The sequence below is a fragment of the Gastrolobium bilobum genome, unplaced genomic scaffold (genome assembly GCF_033153095.1).
Source record: "Gastrolobium bilobum isolate Gb01-03AN ecotype WA unplaced genomic scaffold, APGP_CSIRO_Gbil_v1 utg810, whole genome shotgun sequence".
Classification (NCBI taxonomy): Eukaryota; Viridiplantae; Streptophyta; class Magnoliopsida; order Fabales; family Fabaceae; genus Gastrolobium; species Gastrolobium bilobum.
Window position 1 is genome coordinate 35,082 of NW_026896204.1, and position 18,787 is coordinate 53,868.

The 18,787-nt window shown below is 34.8% G+C and overlaps 2 protein-coding genes across 5 annotated transcripts; both read left to right on the plus strand.

The window, feature by feature from the left end:
- The first annotated feature begins 190 nt into the window (after positions 1-190).
- On the plus strand, positions 191-13,533 carry LOC133298239 (GPI ethanolamine phosphate transferase 2-like). Of its 4 annotated transcripts, XM_061497497.1 has the most exons (18): positions 191-351; positions 426-516; positions 1,474-1,518; positions 1,642-1,809; positions 1,926-2,010; positions 2,102-2,208; positions 3,519-3,599; positions 4,803-4,855; positions 4,942-5,044; positions 5,658-5,801; positions 6,186-6,282; positions 6,449-6,674; positions 6,768-6,852; positions 7,037-7,771; positions 7,850-8,044; positions 9,351-9,443; positions 9,572-9,855; positions 12,885-13,533. In XM_061497497.1, exons 1-18 carry the CDS (start codon positions 227-229, stop codon positions 12,964-12,966), a joined length of 2,799 nt encoding a protein of 932 aa, XP_061353481.1. In that variant the 5' UTR covers positions 191-226; the 3' UTR covers positions 12,967-13,533. The 4 variants fall into 4 exon arrangements, with proteins under 4 accessions (XP_061353481.1, XP_061353479.1, XP_061353482.1 ...); XM_061497495.1 differs by having other exon boundaries at positions 7,037-8,044; XM_061497498.1 differs by having other exon boundaries at positions 7,037-8,044; positions 9,572-9,602.
- A 4,044-nt stretch (positions 13,534-17,577) lies between these two features.
- On the plus strand, positions 17,578-18,501 carry LOC133298242 (uncharacterized). The gene has a single exon (XM_061497501.1). It carries the CDS (start codon positions 17,578-17,580, stop codon positions 18,499-18,501), a length of 924 nt encoding a protein of 307 aa, XP_061353485.1.
- The last annotated feature ends 286 nt before the right edge of the window (positions 18,502-18,787 follow it).

Here is an 18,787-nt window from a genome sequence, read left to right on the forward strand (position 1 = left end):
GCGATCAATGAAAGGGACAAATGAAAATTCTCTTTAACTCTTTTCAAAATTTGATTCCTCACGTCACATGTGAAAAATAAAAAATAAAAAATAAAAAATAATCCTTCCCCAGTCCTTCCCTTTCTTTACCACGCTGAAAAGAAATTCCAAACAAAGGAGAGTGAAAAAAAAAAAATTAAAATAAATTCACATTTTAACACCAACCTTCAAACGACACCTACCAAAAATGTCTTCAATTTCTTGCACTAAGCTGACACTACTTAGCATAGCAGCAGTTATCATCCAGTTCATAGGCCTCTCGATCTTCGTTTTCGGCTTCTTCCCCGTCAAACCAGTTCTCTCCGGTCACAGGTAAAATCTTCAAATCTTCAAACCTAAACCTTTTCCTCGATTTGATTATTTGACTTCCTTTTTTGCTTTGTTAGTGGTTTGGAGAGTTTCCGACGCCCAACCTGCGATAACGATGGCTTTGCAAATCGGAGCGAGGCATCAGATCGCCTTAGGTTGTTGTATCAGGTTGTGGTGGTGAATGCAAATTCTTATGCACTAATTACTATCCATTGGTTTGTTTGATGCTGAATTTATTTTGTTTCACGCATCTACGTTTTTGTATTACTTCTTGCAAACAGTCATTTAGTTTGATATTAGATCACAGTTTATTCATTCTATTCGTATTTGTTGTGAATTGGAGATCTGTTATGATTGTTATAACATGGTGATGTAGAATGGGAACCAAGAGTACTCCTCTTGGGTAGGGTACTCTCCTGGCTAAGAATATTTTATTATGTTAAAGTATGCACCTAAAGGGTGTTTATAACTAAATATAACAAAAATCGTAGATAAGTCGTATTTAGATACATGATCTTAATTAAATATAAATTTCCTTGAAACAAATATATTATCAAAGATATAATCCCTAAAAATAAGGAAAGATGTCAAGATCCTAAATAACATAAGTTACCATTCAATTCATATATTAAAAATAATTCAAATAATCCTAATCTATTATGTATCACATTCACATGGTATTTCACCTTTTAAGGTCATAAGATTAAGTTCAGTTGTGATAACAACCAGTGAAGGTTCAGGATGGCACCGTGTGGTGTCCTTTCTAGTACCAAAAGTATGCTAACTGACTTGGAACAATAAAATGGCTTCATTTTTCTCTGTTTCTTTCTTTCAAGTTAGATAGCTTAAATATTGATTAAAGACAAACGAGACTGGGAAATGGGGATGTTCATTGTAGTTGGAACTGGAAGTGAAATACCAACAATTTTCATAATGGAAAGCGTCTGTAAACTGCATGATTAGTTTTTTCTGTATTCCAGAATGTCAGTAGGATCATATGTTATGCAGGAATTTTTTATTTGGAAAGCATTGTTTTCTCGTAAAGGGTGATTGATTTAATCCAATTCTCATTTATGCTTCTAGTTTTGTTTTTACTAATGAATTTAGAAAATGTTCTTTGTGTAGGAAGAATCTGAGATCCCTTTTTCATATGATCGACTCATCTTAATGGTATGTACAACTGCCTGAATACCATATTTGATAAGGTCTATGATTTTGTTTTATATATATTTTGGTTGTTCATGGCTTACAGTTATAGATATTAATTTGTTGCATAAAATCATTTTACTTTAGGTCATTGACGGTCTTCCAGCTGAATTTGTGCTTGGCAAGAAGGGTCAGCCTCCAAGCAAGGCTTTTCTGGAAGCTATGCCATATACCCAGTCATTGTTGGTGAATGGTATGGCTGTTGGATATCATGCAATAGCTGCAGCTCCAACAGTTACCATGCCTCGTCTGAAGGTCAGTGTCCTTTCCTGTTTCAAATGTGAAAGTACGAAAGAAAAGCATATGATCTATGGATTTCTTTTCTTTTTTCCAACCTCTTCTTATTTTATCTCTTTTGTTTTTCACTCCAGGCCATGGTTTCAGGAGCAATTGGGGGTTTCTTGGATGTGGCTTTCAACTTTAACACACAGGCTTATTTTGATGACAATCTTCTTGGTTAGTTGTAGCAACCATGTTGGAAAAATTGACCATATCATTGATTTTTCTGTGAAATTGTATTTACGTCATTGTCACTTGTTTGTTGCAGCACAGTTCTTTAAGATTGGATGGAAAATGGTTATGCATGGTGATGATACATGGCTCAAGTTATTTCCTGGTTTATTTGCACGACATGACGGAGTTAGCAGTTTTTTTGTAAGTCTTCAGTGTACATGTCAGCATATAGACATGGTCTTGTGCCTCCCAAATAGGCCATAATGCATGTGATCATTAATAATCACTTTGATTTTTTATTTTTTTATTTATTTTTTTATGTGTGCATGTCTATGTATATATATTTGAGTTGTATTTGACCTCTCTATGCATTTGCATTTCTCATTAATAACTTCTCATGTCTCAGGAACATGACAAGTGAGGCAGCTTTCTTCTTTACATGACATGTTCTTTCAATGATCATAAGTTTATTTTGAAAAAAGAAAAGAAAAGGGAAAGGTTCAAAAACCTCTTGTGGTTTATTCTTTCATCACTTTCCCCCCTATAGTTTTTTTCTTATCACACACCTCTCATATGGTTTTTTCCATCTAAGTTCACCTTTAACACCATTAAAATTTGAACTAACTTCCCCATTTTATCCCTGTTTCGCCTACATCAAAAGCACTAATCTATCATAGATCTGGAATCTGGATGATTTTTCTGTAATGCTTTTGTTGCTCTTTGTTTATATTATTATTGTTGTTACAATTATTTTCCATTGTTTGATTTTCAAAAATGCTTAGAATTAGGCACTTTTCAATGAGCTTTTATTAATCATTACTCCATCTATGCTCTGCCTAACAGAAATTCTTCAATAAAGTTTTATTCAATCACTAAAGGATAATTTACATGGCTGATGAGTTAAATGATTTAATGAAAATATTTTTACATTAGTCGTGTCTAAGATTCTCACCTGGTAAACAGTCAAATTAGAATCAGCGCATCTATTCACCAATGCCTTTATTGCTGTAAAACGTTTAGAGTGATAGATTGATTAGGAAGACCTGAAACCCAAGCATAAAGATCAAGGGAAAAGGCTTCCAAGGTGATTTTCCAAATAAACATAATTAGCATTAACAATAAAAAGAGTGGTAAGTGTGTACAATCTTGTTTCTATATGCCGGTATTTCTTCCCCTTTTCTTGTTCGTCTTTTAAGTTTTATGGCTTGAATGATTTGATTCTTTTTGGAAGTTATATAAAGCAGGTAATTTCTTCTGGAAGTTTTATGATAGACAAGTGCTTTTGATGTTGGCAAGACGGGTAAAATGGGCAAGTTAATTCAAATTTTAATGATGTTAAATATGAACTTGGATGAAAAAAACCATAGGGGAGATAAGTGATAAGAAAAAAATCATAGGGGGGGTAAGTGATAAAAGAGTAAACCACATGGAGTTTTTGAACTTTTCCCCTAAAAACTATATGGTTGATGTATTATTTTATGTTGTTTTTCTGATGCCTCTTGTTACTATAGGTTAAAGATACTATACAAGTAGATCAAAATGTGTCTCGACATCTTGACGATGAACTTAGCAGAGATGATTGGAATTTCCTGGTAAGTAATTGTGACCACATCATAATTTGGTCCCTAACTAATGTTATTTGAATTTCCATTTTGTGATAATTTCTCTTTGCAAACTTTCGTTTTTCTGGTTGAAAATATGCTCCTTGCATCTTATCCCATTTTTAAATCTTTAGAACCTGTTGTTTTACACACACACACACCCCCCCCCCCCCAAAAAAAAAAAACCCCTCCTCTCTCTCATATGCATGTTCTTTTTCTGGCCAAAGAGGTAGCCGTTGTTTTAGTGATATCATATTACCAATGAACATTGGGGTCGTGTATTCTTTGGTATGTTTCTGAGTATTGGATATGAGCATAATTTTTGAGTGTGCATGTTGTCTGGCCTTCCAAGTGGGCTTTGGCTTATTTCTGAGTCCCCTCATGCATTCTAAAAGTTTGTTTATATTCCCTGTTTTTTTCTTTAAAAAAAAACTATTGACAATGACATAGAAATAGATTTCTTGAATGAGATTTCAATATGAATTTATTGAAATGTGTTGTTGGTAAGTTTTTGAACATTAAAGAAGAAGACAGTCAGTGTGTTGTTATGCTTTTGTTTGGAACTCTTGACAGTTTGATTACGTGAAGACATTTTCCTTCATTTCCTTCAATTCTAACAATATATCATTAGGCCTGTTCTATGGATGCACTTTTGGGAAGACATGCCAAGTGTTATAATTGATCTTTTTTGGACAATTAGTATTACTTTCTATCAACTGTAAGTTGATTTGGTTCTACTTATACTAAATAAGCAGTTTTTTTATCAGCTATAAGAGTTGGTTTGGTTCTACTTGTATGATAACACTGAACAGGAAAAAAGCTTTTGTTTTTGTTCTACCTTTTAATATTTACTGCATATACTTTATCCAGTTTGCTAGTTACTAGATAGTATATACTCTGGTTTTCATCTCCCTTATCAACGGACTTCTTCCAACTCATTTACTTTCAGAGGAAGACATTAATCTACTTTCGTTTTCACTTTTCAGTGAAAGTTAAGACTTACGAGTTAAGATCCATTTGTAGTACAAGGATTCTTCAAAATTTTATGTTAACTTAGTGTTACTTTAGCACACAAGTGTTGAATGTGGATTATTATTTTTTTTAATTTTTTTTTTTTGTCTAGTTCCAAATTCCATGATGCTTTTCAATGAAGATTTAATTTCATTTACACACATTTTACTGAGTTTATTTTAGATTCTTCATTATCTAGGCTTGGATCATGTTGGACATATTGGTGGGCGCAACAGGTATCATCAATATCTCTTTGCTCTATACATGTAATTTAATTCTGTTCCTCTGGCTCTAAGCTTCACTTGGACATTTACTGTTTCAGTGTGTTAATGACTTCAAAACTTTCTGAAATGGATGAAGTAGTTAAGAAGATTCATGTTAATTCCTTGCAAAATCTAGAAAATGATCAAGGGCAGACACTTCTGGTTTGTTACTACCTTTTTGTTGCTTTCTTGAATTGTGTATACAGAATTCATGTGACTTGTTTATTATGGTGTGGCATTTATAGACATTAATATGAACACGAGAGATACCCTATTTAGCTTCTTAATGTATATACAACACTTCTATAATACATTTAGGATGTTTTTGCATGGATGGGCCTGCAAACAGAAGAGATGCTAGAGTTCTTCTGAAAAACTTGCTTTTAAGTTAATGATAAACGGTCTTTGGCTTTGTAAGGTTGTCAATTTGATACTGACCTGAGGACATAAATGAACTTACCATTGTACATACTGTTACTATTGAATCTGGAATATATAGAAATGCAAATTTGTTAGTGTTAATCATTGTGTTTATGCACCCATAGTATATTCTCATGGCTTTTCAAATCTCTATTTTTGTTATGTACATATCTTCAGTAGTAGTATTTTCCATTTGTGGTCTTATACCTCTAGCATTATTTACTTTGACGAGTAGTTGATGTTTTGTGTTTTTCATGTATGGCTATTTTTAATTAATTATTAATTATTATTGTACAGACCAAGTCCATTTAAGAATCAAAGTTTTAATTATTCTCTGCTGCAAATTGTTATACAGGTTGTAGTCAGTGACCATGGAATGACTGAGAATGGTAATCATGGGGGTTCCTCGTATGAGGAAACTGACTCTCTAGCTCTTTTTATTGGACCAAAAAACCATGCCTCTGACTCTGCATTATCCAATCATGACACTATTTTTCAGGTAATGAAACTATAGTTAATGCTTGTAGGGTTGTAGGGTACAGGACTAACCAATGTTGATAGTTTTCTTATCTTCTCTTGAACTTGAATGTGTTGCCAAAACAGTTTGCAAACCATGAGAGAAGATTCCTGCATTGAGTGTATAAACGAACTCCTATTTGTATGCATCCATATGGGGTGAACCTTTTATGTTTACATGAATTTGTCTCCTTCCCTGTTAAAATTTATTTTGTTATCTTACTATTCTCCCTGTTTTCTTGTTTGTCAATGTTGAACCTAACACAATTCAACCACTCACTCACTGACAACATACCATATAACTAAAGAACCTGTGTAGTAGGTGGTTGAATACGTATGCAATTTACGTTATATTATTGTGAACCAGGTTGATCTTGCGCCAACATTAGCTTTACTTTTTGGCGTACCAATTCCAAAAAACAATATTGGTGTTTTGATCTCTCAAATGGTTGACTCTCTGACAGGTTAGTTCTCTATCTGTCTATGCCTGTCTGTCAGACAAACTAACAGAAGGTGATATGACATTTTTTTCCATCCGCTTACAATTTTTCTTTGAGCATATTAATGTTGTAAGAACAAAATTATGTCATTTTAATTTTCTTTTTTCCTTTTGCTTCTTTGGTGAGCTAGAAGACCAAAAGTTGAGGGCACTGCAGTTAAACTCATGGCAGTTATTCAGATTACTTCAAGCACAATTGCCTGGTTTGTCTTGTAGAAATTTTCCATGTGATGCTTTCTATACTAATAGTGAACACACAATTAGTGAATGCAAAGGTAGCAAGGAGAAGTTGTTTTGTTGCTTGTATTTGAATGCTGCTACTCTTCATGATGCCTGGAAAGCTGAAGTAGTCATCAGGTGTGTGACAGTTCTGTTGTGCCAAGTTTTTAATAAATTCCACAAGAAATATTTGTGAAATTTTTTTATTTGGCATTTTTTTGGGTCTAATAGTACAGAAGGCTACAACAGCATTGTTGCAGCATATAACGAGTTTCTGAGTAGAGCAAGTGAGTGGTTATCACACAAAGCAACTGATGTATGTATGATCTTCTGAGTCAAAGTTTCTTGACCTTGCTAACCTGGGATATTGTTTAAGAGCATGAATAGCCTGTATTGAGGGAATATTTCCATCCTGTTTATTGATTTATGTCTTTAAAAAGCTTCTCTTAATATTTCTCTCTCTCTTTCTGTTCTTTCTCATGATAATTGTGTTTGTGCAGAAACCAATTAATTTGCTTGTTTTTGGAGTTGCTGCTTTGATCACCTCATGCTTGATACTGCTGAGACTTGTATTCATCATCCACAAAGAAATTCCTGCAGAGGAGACGCAAGACCTTCACAATTATATGAAGCCATGGAAGTTAGATGAGGTGTTCGTTTTGTTTGGCATCCTGATCCTTGTCATTAGTATGGGATCGAGTTCCATGATTGAGGAAGAGCATTATATTTGGCATTTTTTAACATCCACTATTAACTTGTTATTTCTTCGCGAAGCAATACAGTCTTTTGACCTTAATAAAGCACATGATTATCTCAGTTCAATAAAGGAACAAAAAAATATATCAGGTTTCCGAATGAGTTTGTTGTTTCTTATTCTCTTTTCTGGAAGAATTTTGAAAGGCTGGCACCAAGGTGGTGTGAATTGGACTAACCTTCCTGACATTTCTAAGTGGCTTGAACAGGCTGGCAGTCAATATATAAACTCAATTCAGATAGCATCTTGTGTCATGATCATCATTATGGGCATATTTGTATTGTTCCTAATGCAGGCCAAAACAAAAGTCGTAATGGTGATTGGATTCAGCTTGTTAATGTCTGGTTTGTTGGTATTGCAAAATTTTGTGAAACATGAGGACATGTCTGCCTCATATAATAAGGATGCCACCTTATCAGTACAAATATTCTATGCCATTCTGGGAATCATCACTGTTACAGTTGTATTGGTTTTGCCATGGGTTATGCCTATGCAAACTCCTGAAATGTACTCAACACGGAACTTCTACATGTCTGCTTCTGTTCCTTTTGAAATTCAGAACATGACACCAATTTTGGTATTAAAAGATTCCTTGTACTTGGTGGGGTGCACGTATATAACTTCCTGGTGTCTTCTGCAGTTGTTGCTTCAACAACCCATTAATGTGATGCCTGTGTTGTTGCTCTTTGTTCAAGCCTTGGCCAGCATGCTTACCTTTTCTTCTAGTGGGTCACATCATAAGCAGTGGGTTGAGGTTAGTTGCAACCTGTCATGAATAAATGTTGGTTTTTTATTTTATATTTTGATAACAGATTGGTTTTGGGTTCTAGAACGCAGTGCTAAAACACTGAAAACGGTTTGCCCTGGAATCTGACTTGACGGGGGCTATTTAAGTTCAACTTATGGACTTCTGCTATATATAAATTAATTATAATGGTATAACGTTCATACCTAGAATTGTAATTTTCAAGTGTGTATTTTTTTCTGAATTGGAATTTTGACCTTGATAACATTCTAGGCAATTTCACCATATAAGGTACAGACTATTCTGCCTAATCAACTTTAGTTATATGCTACATACATTTGCACTGATAATTATATATTATTATGCATATGAATAAGAAGAGATAGAGATTTACTCTGGCATAAGTTATTTTCAAAATAAGGTGTCTTAGCAAGCTGACTTTACATGGGAATGACAGCAATGGGATCTAATTAAATAAATAATTTAAGCTGTTCATTTAAAACGTCTGTAGACTTTAAATCCTCCATCATTTTAGCATTTTTCTGCCGGCTGTTATATGAAAGTTTCATTTTGTAGAGCAAGCTTATGCTTCTACTGACCATACATTTAGTAGATGGTTGTAAATGTATGCATCTTTCATCCATGTCATTCAGGCAATATAGTTGGACAAAAGTTAGTTACACAAGCCACCATTAAGAAAAAAAATTTAGTGCGTCTTCCTTCAGTTGTAGCTCAGGAATTTTTCCCTTCTTCCAAAGGAGAAGGGAAAATAATGTATTTAGATACACACAACAATCACAGGCACCCGACCGTCACACATATTTCAAGCTCCACTTAACACAAATAATAGCTATCTGTAACTTAGCGCCTGAATTATTATAATGCATTCATTTCAAACCCATCCCTTACTCTCTACAGCCCAGACTTCACTCTGTTTAAATTGTGGTTTTAACCTGTTTATTGACTGAATGGATCATTTGTCTATAAGAATGGGATACATAGGTTTCTAAATTTAAGTTCTTAGGCGTCTGTCCGAGCAAGCATATCTCACTTTGGTCACATATCTTGCCTTAAGCCAGTTTCTAATAGCTCTTGTGTTTGGACATGCTTCAGTTATTTGTCCCCCACTACCTACCAGTAGCTAAAAGGGAAATTAAAAAAAAAAAAAAGTGCTTTAATTGATACTAAAGCAAATTGCACTGTGATGAAGTTACCCTTGCTCTTTTCTACGCATCATACATTTTCTTTTGATGCATAATGAGTATTGGAATGAGTTCAAAATGCAGATCGGGTACTGATACTGTGCATTTCTTAGATTACTGCTCTGTACAATCTGGGAATGGCAGGCCATTTTGCTCTTGGGAACAGCAATACGCTAGCTACCATTGATGTAGCTGGAGCTTTTATTGTAATGTCTTCTATTTCTTTTTTTGTCATTACTTTCAAAACAGCACATTATTTTGTGTACTGCATTTAAGATTCCAATTGTCCATGAGATTTCTATTTTCTCAGCAAGTTATTACCATTCATTGGCAGGGAATTTCAAGTCACTCAACCTTCCTCTCAGGTCTTTTAATGTTCATCATTACTTATGCATCCCCAATGTTGTTCTTTCTTAGTATGGTTCTGTACATCTCTGTCAAGATCTCAATCGGTTCACTAGTTACCAAGAAAGGCAATTCTGGAGAAATTCTCAAGACTCTTCTTGGATTTCCTTGCCTAGTACCTTTGAGCATGAATTCTGTTCTCTTGACTGCATACACGATTGTCTTGCTGTTGATGAGGAACCATTTATTTATTTGGAGTGTCTTTTCTCCCAAGTGAGTCTTCCCTGAATCCGATGTTTAGAAGTTGATTAATGATTGAAACACAAAATTATCCTTTGTGATTTTTTAATTTAATTGTAGTTATAGGGATAATACCTCGAGAGGAGAAGATTTTCGTAGGAGGAGATCTAAATGGTCATGTTGGTAAAAGCAATGGAGGTTTTGATAGAATCCATGGAGGTTTTGGCTATGGGACGAGAAACGAGACTGGAGAAGATATCTTGAATGTTGCACTAGCCTACGATTTGATGTTAGTGAGCACCTTTTTTCAAAAAAAGGAGTCACACCTAATCACTTATCATAGTGGCCATAATCGTAGTCAGATTGATTTCTTTCTGGCTAGAAGAGAAGATAGAACTTCTTGTGTCGAATGTAAGGTCTACCCTGGAGAGTGTGTCGCTACGCAACATAAGCTGGTAGTCTTGGATGTTCAATTCAACAAAGTACGTTCAATGAAGAAGAGGGCTCAGAATCCAAGGATAAGGTGGTGGAAGCTTAAGGAGGCAAAAGAGAGAGAGTTCAATGATAGAATGTTGCATGAAGGACCTTGGGAGTTTGATGGAGGAGTAAATGCAATATGGAATGAGATGGCTAAGTGTATTCAAAATTTGGGAAGGAGGGTGTTGGGAGAAAGCAAAGGAAATGGATTTCATACAAAAGAAAAATGGTGGTGGAATGGAGAGGTGCAAGAGGCAATTAAACATAAGAAGGAGTGCTTTAGATCTTTGCATAAAAGTCCCTGGAAGAGAACCTGCAAAAGTTTAGATTGGCGAGAAAAAATGCAAAGAAAGCAGTGCGAGAAGCTAGAGGCAAGGTTTTCGACGAGTTGTATAAAAATCTTGGGAGCAAGGATGGTGAAAGAGGTATTTATAAACTTGCAAAGATAAGGGATAAGAAAAGTAAAGACCTCACCCAAGTTAGATGCATCAAGGATGAAAATCAAAAACTTCTGGTGAGAGATGAAGATGTAAATGAAAGATGGTTGAAATACTTCAACAAGCTGTTTAATGGGGACGGAGATACAAGCGAGGTGGACCTAGAGGACGCGTATGATGATATGAATAGAAGATTTGTACGCAGAATTAATACACATGAAGTTAAGGAGGCTTTAAAGAGGATGAAGACTAATAAAGCCTTGGGGCCTGATGGTGTCCCTATTGAAGTGTGGAGAGGCCTGGGGGATGTGGCAATAAAATGGTTGACCAATCTTTTTAATAAGATTCTCCAGACGAATAAGATGCCTGATGCATGGAGGAAAAGTATGATTGTGCCTATCTACAAAAACAAGGGAGATATACAGAATTGTTCAAACTATAGAGGCATTAAGCTAATGAGCCATACTATGAAGTTGTGGGAGAGGGTTATTGAGCATCGCTTGAGGAGAGATACCAAGGTTTCTGTAAATCAATTTGGATTTATGCCAGGAAGATGTACCATGGAAGCCATTTTCTTGATGCGACAACTAATGGAAAGATACCGAGAAAAGAAGAAGGACTTGCATATGGTGTTCATAGACCTTGAGAAAGCATACGATAGGGTTCCAAGGAAAGTTTTATGGTGGGTTCTGGAGAAGAAAAAGGTTTCATTAAAGTATGTAAAGGCAATTAAGGATATGTATGATGGGGCTACTACATGTGTAAAAGCTTGTAATGGATCATCAAGTTATTTTCCTAACACGGTAGGTGTACACCAAGGGTCGGCTCTAAGTCCTTACCTCTTTGCCTTAGTTATGGATGAACTAACAAAAGATATTCAAGAGGAAGTGCCATGGTGTATGCTTTTTGCAGACGATATTGTGCTTATTGATGAGAGCAAGGAGGGTGTTAATAAAAAACTTGAACTGTGGAGAAGCACATTGGAATCCAAAGGATTCACATTAAGTCGAAGCAAGACTGAGTATTTGAAGTGTGAGTTTTCTCTGGTACGAGATGGGGACCAAGAGCCCGTGCATCTAAATGGTCAAGAGGTACCCAAAAAAGATGTTTTTAAATACTTGGGCTCCATTTTACAAAAAGGTGGAGAGATTGATGAGGATGTAAATCACAGAATCAGAGCAGGGTGGATGAAATGGCGCAATGCATCTGCATTTTTGTGTGACCGCAAAATCCCCCTGAAGTTAAAAGGAAAATTCTATAAAACGGCAGTAAGACCGGCAATGCTATATGGAGCGGAATGTTGGCCAGCACATAGGCAACATGAGCATAAGATGGGAGTAGCAGAGATGAGGATGTTAAGGTAGATGTGTGGTTACACAAGGATGGATAAGATAAGAAATGAAGATATTCGACGAAAGGTCGGAGTAGTACCGGTAGCCGAGAAGATGAGAGAACATAGATTGAGGTGGTTTGGGCACGTGATGAGAAGACCCATGGATGCTCCTGTAAGAACAGAAGTTTGTTACCAAGAGCTAAACACAAAAAAAGGCAGAGGTAGGCCGAAGCTTACTTGGGGGAAGGTAGTAAAACAAGATTTAATGGAGTGGGATATAGATTGGCGGACAGTAAGTCTTAGAACGGAATGGAGAAAAGCTATAAGTATGGTGGAGGGTTAGACCCGCTGTTATTCCTATGTTCCAGATGGTCCCTTTTTAGTCCTTTTTCCCTTCATTTCCCCCACTTCTTCTTGTCCCTTTCTTTTTTTACTTTTATTTATTTATATATACCTGTATTTGTATTTGTATTTGTATTTTATTTTATTTTATTTTATTTTTATTTATTGTATTTTTTTTTTTCTATTTTTATTTTTAGTTTTATTTTTATTTTTATTTTTTATTTTTTTATTTTTTTATTTTTTTTTATTATTATTATTTTTTTTACTTTTTTTTATTTTTTTTTTATTATTATTACTTTTTTATTTTTTTTTATTTTTCATGTGGGTTCATCTACCACCGACCCCTATTAATTTGGGATAAATGTGTTGTTGATGTTGATGTAGATGTATAGGGATTTATTCTGATTTTCTGATATCATATTTATAGATGTCATTTAACCTTGCAAAACTTACACTATCAATTTGTCTTGTAGGTACCTTTATGTTTGTGCTGCAACTGCATGTGTCTATATTGGGGTCTTCATTGTAGTTGCAACCGTATTCATACATATATAGTGCTTTTTTGGCTGAGAAAGAGTTTCTCCGTAAGTAGCAAGGCAAATGGCACATGGTCATCTAAGTTGAGAACAAATTAATATTAAACTCTCAGAAAGCAATTTTAACTATCCGGCTTGATTGATTAGTAAGTAAATATTGCCTTTATTCTTTTTTATTTTTTAGGGGGTGGGGGAGGTGGAATATAGCAGTTTGTCCCGTTTCACCTGCCCGTCTCTCTCTAACCTTTTACTGTTGAATTCTTATTCATTGAAGAAGCAGAATAGTTGATTGGTATCTTCTCTATTTGACATGCACACTCACTGATTGAGGCATACATATCTGCGTTGCAAAATAAAAATCTGGAGATGCTTTAGGAGCAAATTCGAGATTTGAATGGCTCTTTGTGGGAACAAGTATGAGTTTGAAAAAGATTAAAAAAAACCAGGCTAGTCTGGTTGAGCTAGAACCAAACGAATAGGACTCTTGATGTAAAAGGGTAGGTATAGGAGAAGATGTGGTGTCAGCTGCCGTTGCAAGTCTAAATCATGTTGAAATATGTTGGTTAACAGAAGGTGAAGATGTTAATGTGGTTATTTTAAGAAATTGGGATGAATCATTCTTCGTGAACCTAACATGTTTTGTGCTTTCTTGAAATTCATTGTCCAAATAATCTGACTTGAATAAAAATATTGACTCGGTTCTGTCCTAGATAACAAGAAATAGGTCTTTCCTCTCATGAGCAGCAGTCTACGAGTTAATGAGCTTTTGACAAAAAAATGGTTGGGAATCGGCTCTCTCATGGAGCCATATCATAAGTGATATAACTGTTAACTTGTTTTCTGCGTTATTTTTTTATTTATTTTTCAATTTTGAAAAAACGTATCGGCTACAGAAAAGAAAAAGCAACAAACATTTTTTTATATTCTTCATCTTTTGTGAATTTGATTTACCCTTGTAAGATCATTGATTTTATTGTTTTAAAAAAACATAAACTGTTGTCCAAACAGTTTACGAGGATGATTATACTTGGCAAGTCCAGTACTCCTAAAATGTCTGGGTACAATCATGTTGTGTGAGAGTAAATGTTTTTTCCAACTTTTAAAGTGGCAAACTGCTGGGTCAACCTGTTTCTGGGTTTGCAAAGGCAACCGCGATTTCCTAAGGGGGAATTAAAATAATCTGGGGGAATTCTTGAAAATCCAAGGGAAGTGTGTATTATCCGAAATTTTCGTTCAATAAATAAGAAGCGTAAAACAATCTTTAATCAAAGTAAGCCACATTTATTAAATGGGGACCAATATTGTTTTCGAAGAATGCACATTAAACAATGACATGTTTTCTTTGGGATGCGAAATTTACCGGGAGATGAGCACCATCAATAGAGAGATTGAAGCAGCACAACCTATCTCTTGCAAGTGCATACCAAAGGCACTTCAGTGATTCTGGTATGGATCGAGATAGTAGAAAAAAAGAGCTACTGGCTATAAGAAAATGGCCCATGTGGACGTTAGTTAAGAAGGAACATGTAGCAGTCATTTTGCGCGAGCTTTTCAGTTGCAGTCAGTGTTGGGAGAAATTTGTATGTCCGATTGAAGTATTATATTTTTACTGAAAACGTATTAACGTATGTTATGTCTCACATTGTTCAAGCATGAAGACAACGTTATATTTAAGCAACAGGCTCAAACATGTAAATAATTCTGACCATATGAACTAACTCCTCTCTAAGTGGTTGTCACGTGACATGCCTTTTGTTTTTCTTTTTTAAAAATGAGAGAAGCTGGCACGTAAGGCTGTGCAATATGTCGGGTTGGGTTTTTGTGCTGACCCGACCCAACTTAATTTTATAGGTCAGTTATTTTGATCAGACTTAGTTTAATTTGATCCAAGTTAGGTTTAACTCGGTTTGAATTTTTTTGAACTGAATCAGAACTGGAATAGATCTTACCTGACTTGGTTTCTGAAGTGGGTCTGACTTGGTTTCAAAATCGGGTCAAATTTGACTGACCCGCTTTTGACTTGGTTTCAAAACTTGCTTTTGATTTGATTTTTTTTAGTTATGATTTAATTTTTAAACTCATGTAATTTAATTATTTATTTGTTTTAAAATAAATAAAGTATATAATAAATTTGATATTTGTTGAATAAATAAAGTAATATAATTTTTTTAAAAAAATATATTTAATATTAAAATCCAAATACCATATTTTATCCGATATATATATATACTAGATCAAATTTGTTAGGTTGAAATAGAAACTCACAAAGGGAGTTTATGACTTACATAAATATTTGGAAATGGTAGGTGTTCTTGTAATTTCAAAGGTGTTCTGTTTCAAATAAGTTTTCCATGCACCTAACCAATTCTTCAAAAAAGTGCTAATATAACTATTCCATGATATTAATCAATGTCATGGGTAGCTTATTCTAACTCATAATTTATTTTTGCAATTAGCAATTGTCATGATTTTATTTCAGAAATACATAAAAAATTTACTTAAAAGTTTTTTAAGTATAGTATTATGATAATGTAACATGTTTATATTTATAAATATGATAACAATACTTTCTATAAATCAAATTCAAACTTTACTTAAAATAGATAAATATATATAGCACCACAATGCTATTTTGACCAACAATTAAACAACATAAGTAATGAAATGGTGGATATAGAAAGGAAAAAAAAAATGCATTACAATTAAACAATTATATCTTTCACCAGATAAGTTGTAATATTGTAAATGCTAACTTATTATTTGTTTAATATTCAATTCAAAAAATAATTATTTGGTTGATTATCCCTTTAAAAATATTTAAAACGGCATAGATGAAAAAAAGAAAAAAGATCAAATTTAGACTTTTTTTCAATAAAAATACCCTTCTAATATAAGAAAGTGCCAGCTTTAATAAAAATAATCCTTTTGTGCTTAATTAATGTGACACAAATAACTTTTGTGCAAAATATTTTTAAAAAAATGATTTTGTTAAATTAAACTTTTGTTTTAGATTTTTTTTTCCGGTAAAATTACATCATAGTTTACCTTTTTATAATCATTTTATCTCATTCGCTCTAATTATCTCTGTTCATTTTCTCATTCCTTGCACTCTTTTCTCATTCATTACAAATAGTATAGCCTCATCATTCAAAAAGTATGTTTAACTAATAAAATAGGGGTGAAATAGATTGAGAGGAGAGAGAGGGCTATTACAAATTAATATACTAGGCCAGCCTGAAAGGCTCCAAGGCCGAGCTTTTGAATTGGAGCCTGAGACATTTTTACTAAACGAGCTTTTATACCAGTCCAAGGCTCAGGTCTTCACGAGCCGAGCCAAAGGCCCCTGGCTCGTTCATTACCCCTACCCACATGCTAACGTTGTATTACTAATATTAAAATCATAATTATTAAAATCATAATTACGGTTTTGATTATTTTATAATTACTGATTTAATCCTAATAAATAACACCCTAAAGGTAACACAGATTAAGTTAAATCATGTATTACTAATTAAATAATGAATTATTAATTAAATAATGAAATAGTCATTATATTAGTGTGTTAATTAAATGTTAATCACGTTACTGAATCCTTGTTAAAATGTAAATAAATAATAATATTTCCTGACCAAAAATAAATAAATAATAATAATAATATTTTGTGAAACCTTATAAATAGAAGATTGTTTTGTAAAGTAATTAGTAATTAATAATTAATATAATCTTATTTTTTTAGTAAACAATAATTAATATAATGACTGAATTGTTAATTGTAATTAGTGTTTATATTAATGGTATATTTAAGTTATCAATGCCATAGAAACCTGGTATTAAAATTGATAATAAATATTGAAAATTATAAAGAGTAATTGTTAATTGATTAAAATCCTAGTATATATGACTCAATATGCTATTATAAAGAGAGGCAGATCCTAATATATATGCAGGCCAATCTCGTGAGGTAAGGTGGCGAGACCAGCTAGGATTGAAGCTGACTGGCACGCGTCAGTGTAATTGGCAGGATAAATGCAATTGACGTCGTTTTCTCTGACAAGATTGATTGCCAGATCCTGTTAATTTTTGACGCGTTTCACTGCTCTTTGATAAAACATTTTTGAGTTGAAGATACATTTCAAAATTCTTCTTAGTATGGTGACTTTGCCTAGTTAGGGATAGCCATGGACTCAATGCATTACATAATTCATGAGTTTATTAAGTGCTGGGTTAAATCTCTTAATTCATGTATATAAAAAAAAATTATTAGAGAGAATTTTTATTTTCAACATTTGACATATTTTGCAAAAATTACTTAACATACCGAATTTAGAGAATTTTAAAAATAAATCCACTCCTAATTATAGGTCCGAGCCTCTAATTGTTTGGGAAAAAAAAGTAATAATAATAAATAAGAGAAAGCTGACAAGTGCTATATACTAATCCCAACGCGTTTTTTCCCATTTTGAGACTGATATTGACTACTTGTACTGTACTGTCCACAATTATAAGCAATAATGGAAATTCAAACAGAATCAAATCAAAAAGACAAATAAATGGTCAAAATTACCAAACCACCCTTCGCTCTCTTTCAAATACCGCTCCCATTTCTTTTCACAGCTCAAAACAAACGCAAATGGATACGCCCAAAGGATCCCAACCCGAAAACCCTATCGCCACATGCGCCACCATGCTCTCCCTCCACCGCTTCTCCGCTTTGCGCGACTTCGCAAGCCGCCTCCCGAGCTCCGACTGTGTCGCCAGAATCATCGCCATCGCCGACGTCCTCTCCGCCGCTGATTTCTACTCCGTCCTTAAGCTCCGCCGCGATGACGCCGGCGACCGCGACCTAACGCGGAGTCAGTTCGCGAAGCTGGCGCTCCTCCTTGACCCCACGAGCACCGACAAGTTCCCTTTCTCGGACGAAGCCCTCGCGCGAGCACGTGAGGCATGGCACGTGCTCTCCGACCCGGAAAGGCGTGCCCTTTACGACCGCGAGTTCGAACAACGAAGCGGCGGTGACCGTACAAAGGCGACGTTTTGGACCGGGTGCCCCTACTGTGGGAACCTGTACGAGTTCGAGAAGAGGTACGAGGAATGCACCTTGCTGTGCCAGAATTGCCGGAAAGCGTTTCCCGGTGTGGCGATGAAGCCGCCGGTGAAGGAGGGGGGTGAGAAAGGAGAGGACTATTGGAGCCACGAGAGTGTTCCCTTGAGGTATTATGAGGTTAAGGAGAAGGAGGATAATAACAACATGATGGGTGATGAAAATGTCAATGCTGTGTACATTTCTGATGATGATGATGATGATGTGAGAAGTGAAGGGTGTGAGAGGGTTCATCATGTTCAGGTGAATGAAACAGTGAATTTGAAAGGCAATGGGAAGCGGAGGATGAGGATTAAGACTGTGGCAAAGAAGGGTGTTTGGAACAGGAATAAAAGAAGCAAGCAGGAATGTGTTGATGCAGATAGTGAGTTGGATTTGGATGTGGAAGATGGTGAATTGGAGTTTACACAAGGAGATGGTGATGTCTTTGTTGGGGTTCGGTTCAACAAGTGATGGAAAGGTGATGATTCTTTTCTTTGGTTAGTTCTAAGATCATGGTATATAGGCAGGCAGCATTTAGGGTTTCTGGACATTCTGAACAGATTAGGTTGCACAAAAAACTACTGAAAAATTGGAACTTGATGGTATAGTTGTTCATTACGTGCTTCATCATTTTGGAAAAGAGGCGTTGCATCGTTTATACTTTACCATTTTTTTTATGCCCCTTTTATCTTGATGGTATAGTTGTTCATTAAGCTGCGTCAGTACTCTGAATGAATTGGTCTTTTTTAGCAGTACT

Coding starts and splice junctions, on each gene's coding strand:
- LOC133298239 (XM_061497495.1), top strand. CDS start 227: ATGTCTTCAATTTCTTGCACTAAGCTGACACTACTTAGCATAGCAGCA. Junction 2,209..3,518: donor ACGGAGTTAGCAGTTTTTTT/GTAAGTCTTCAG, acceptor TTGTTACTATAG/GTTAAAGATACTATACAAGT. Junction 8,045..9,350: donor ATCATAAGCAGTGGGTTGAG/GTTAGTTGCAAC, acceptor TGCATTTCTTAG/ATTACTGCTCTGTACAATCT.
- LOC133298242 (XM_061497501.1), top strand. CDS start 17,578: ATGGATACGCCCAAAGGATCCCAACCCGAAAACCCTATCGCCACATGC.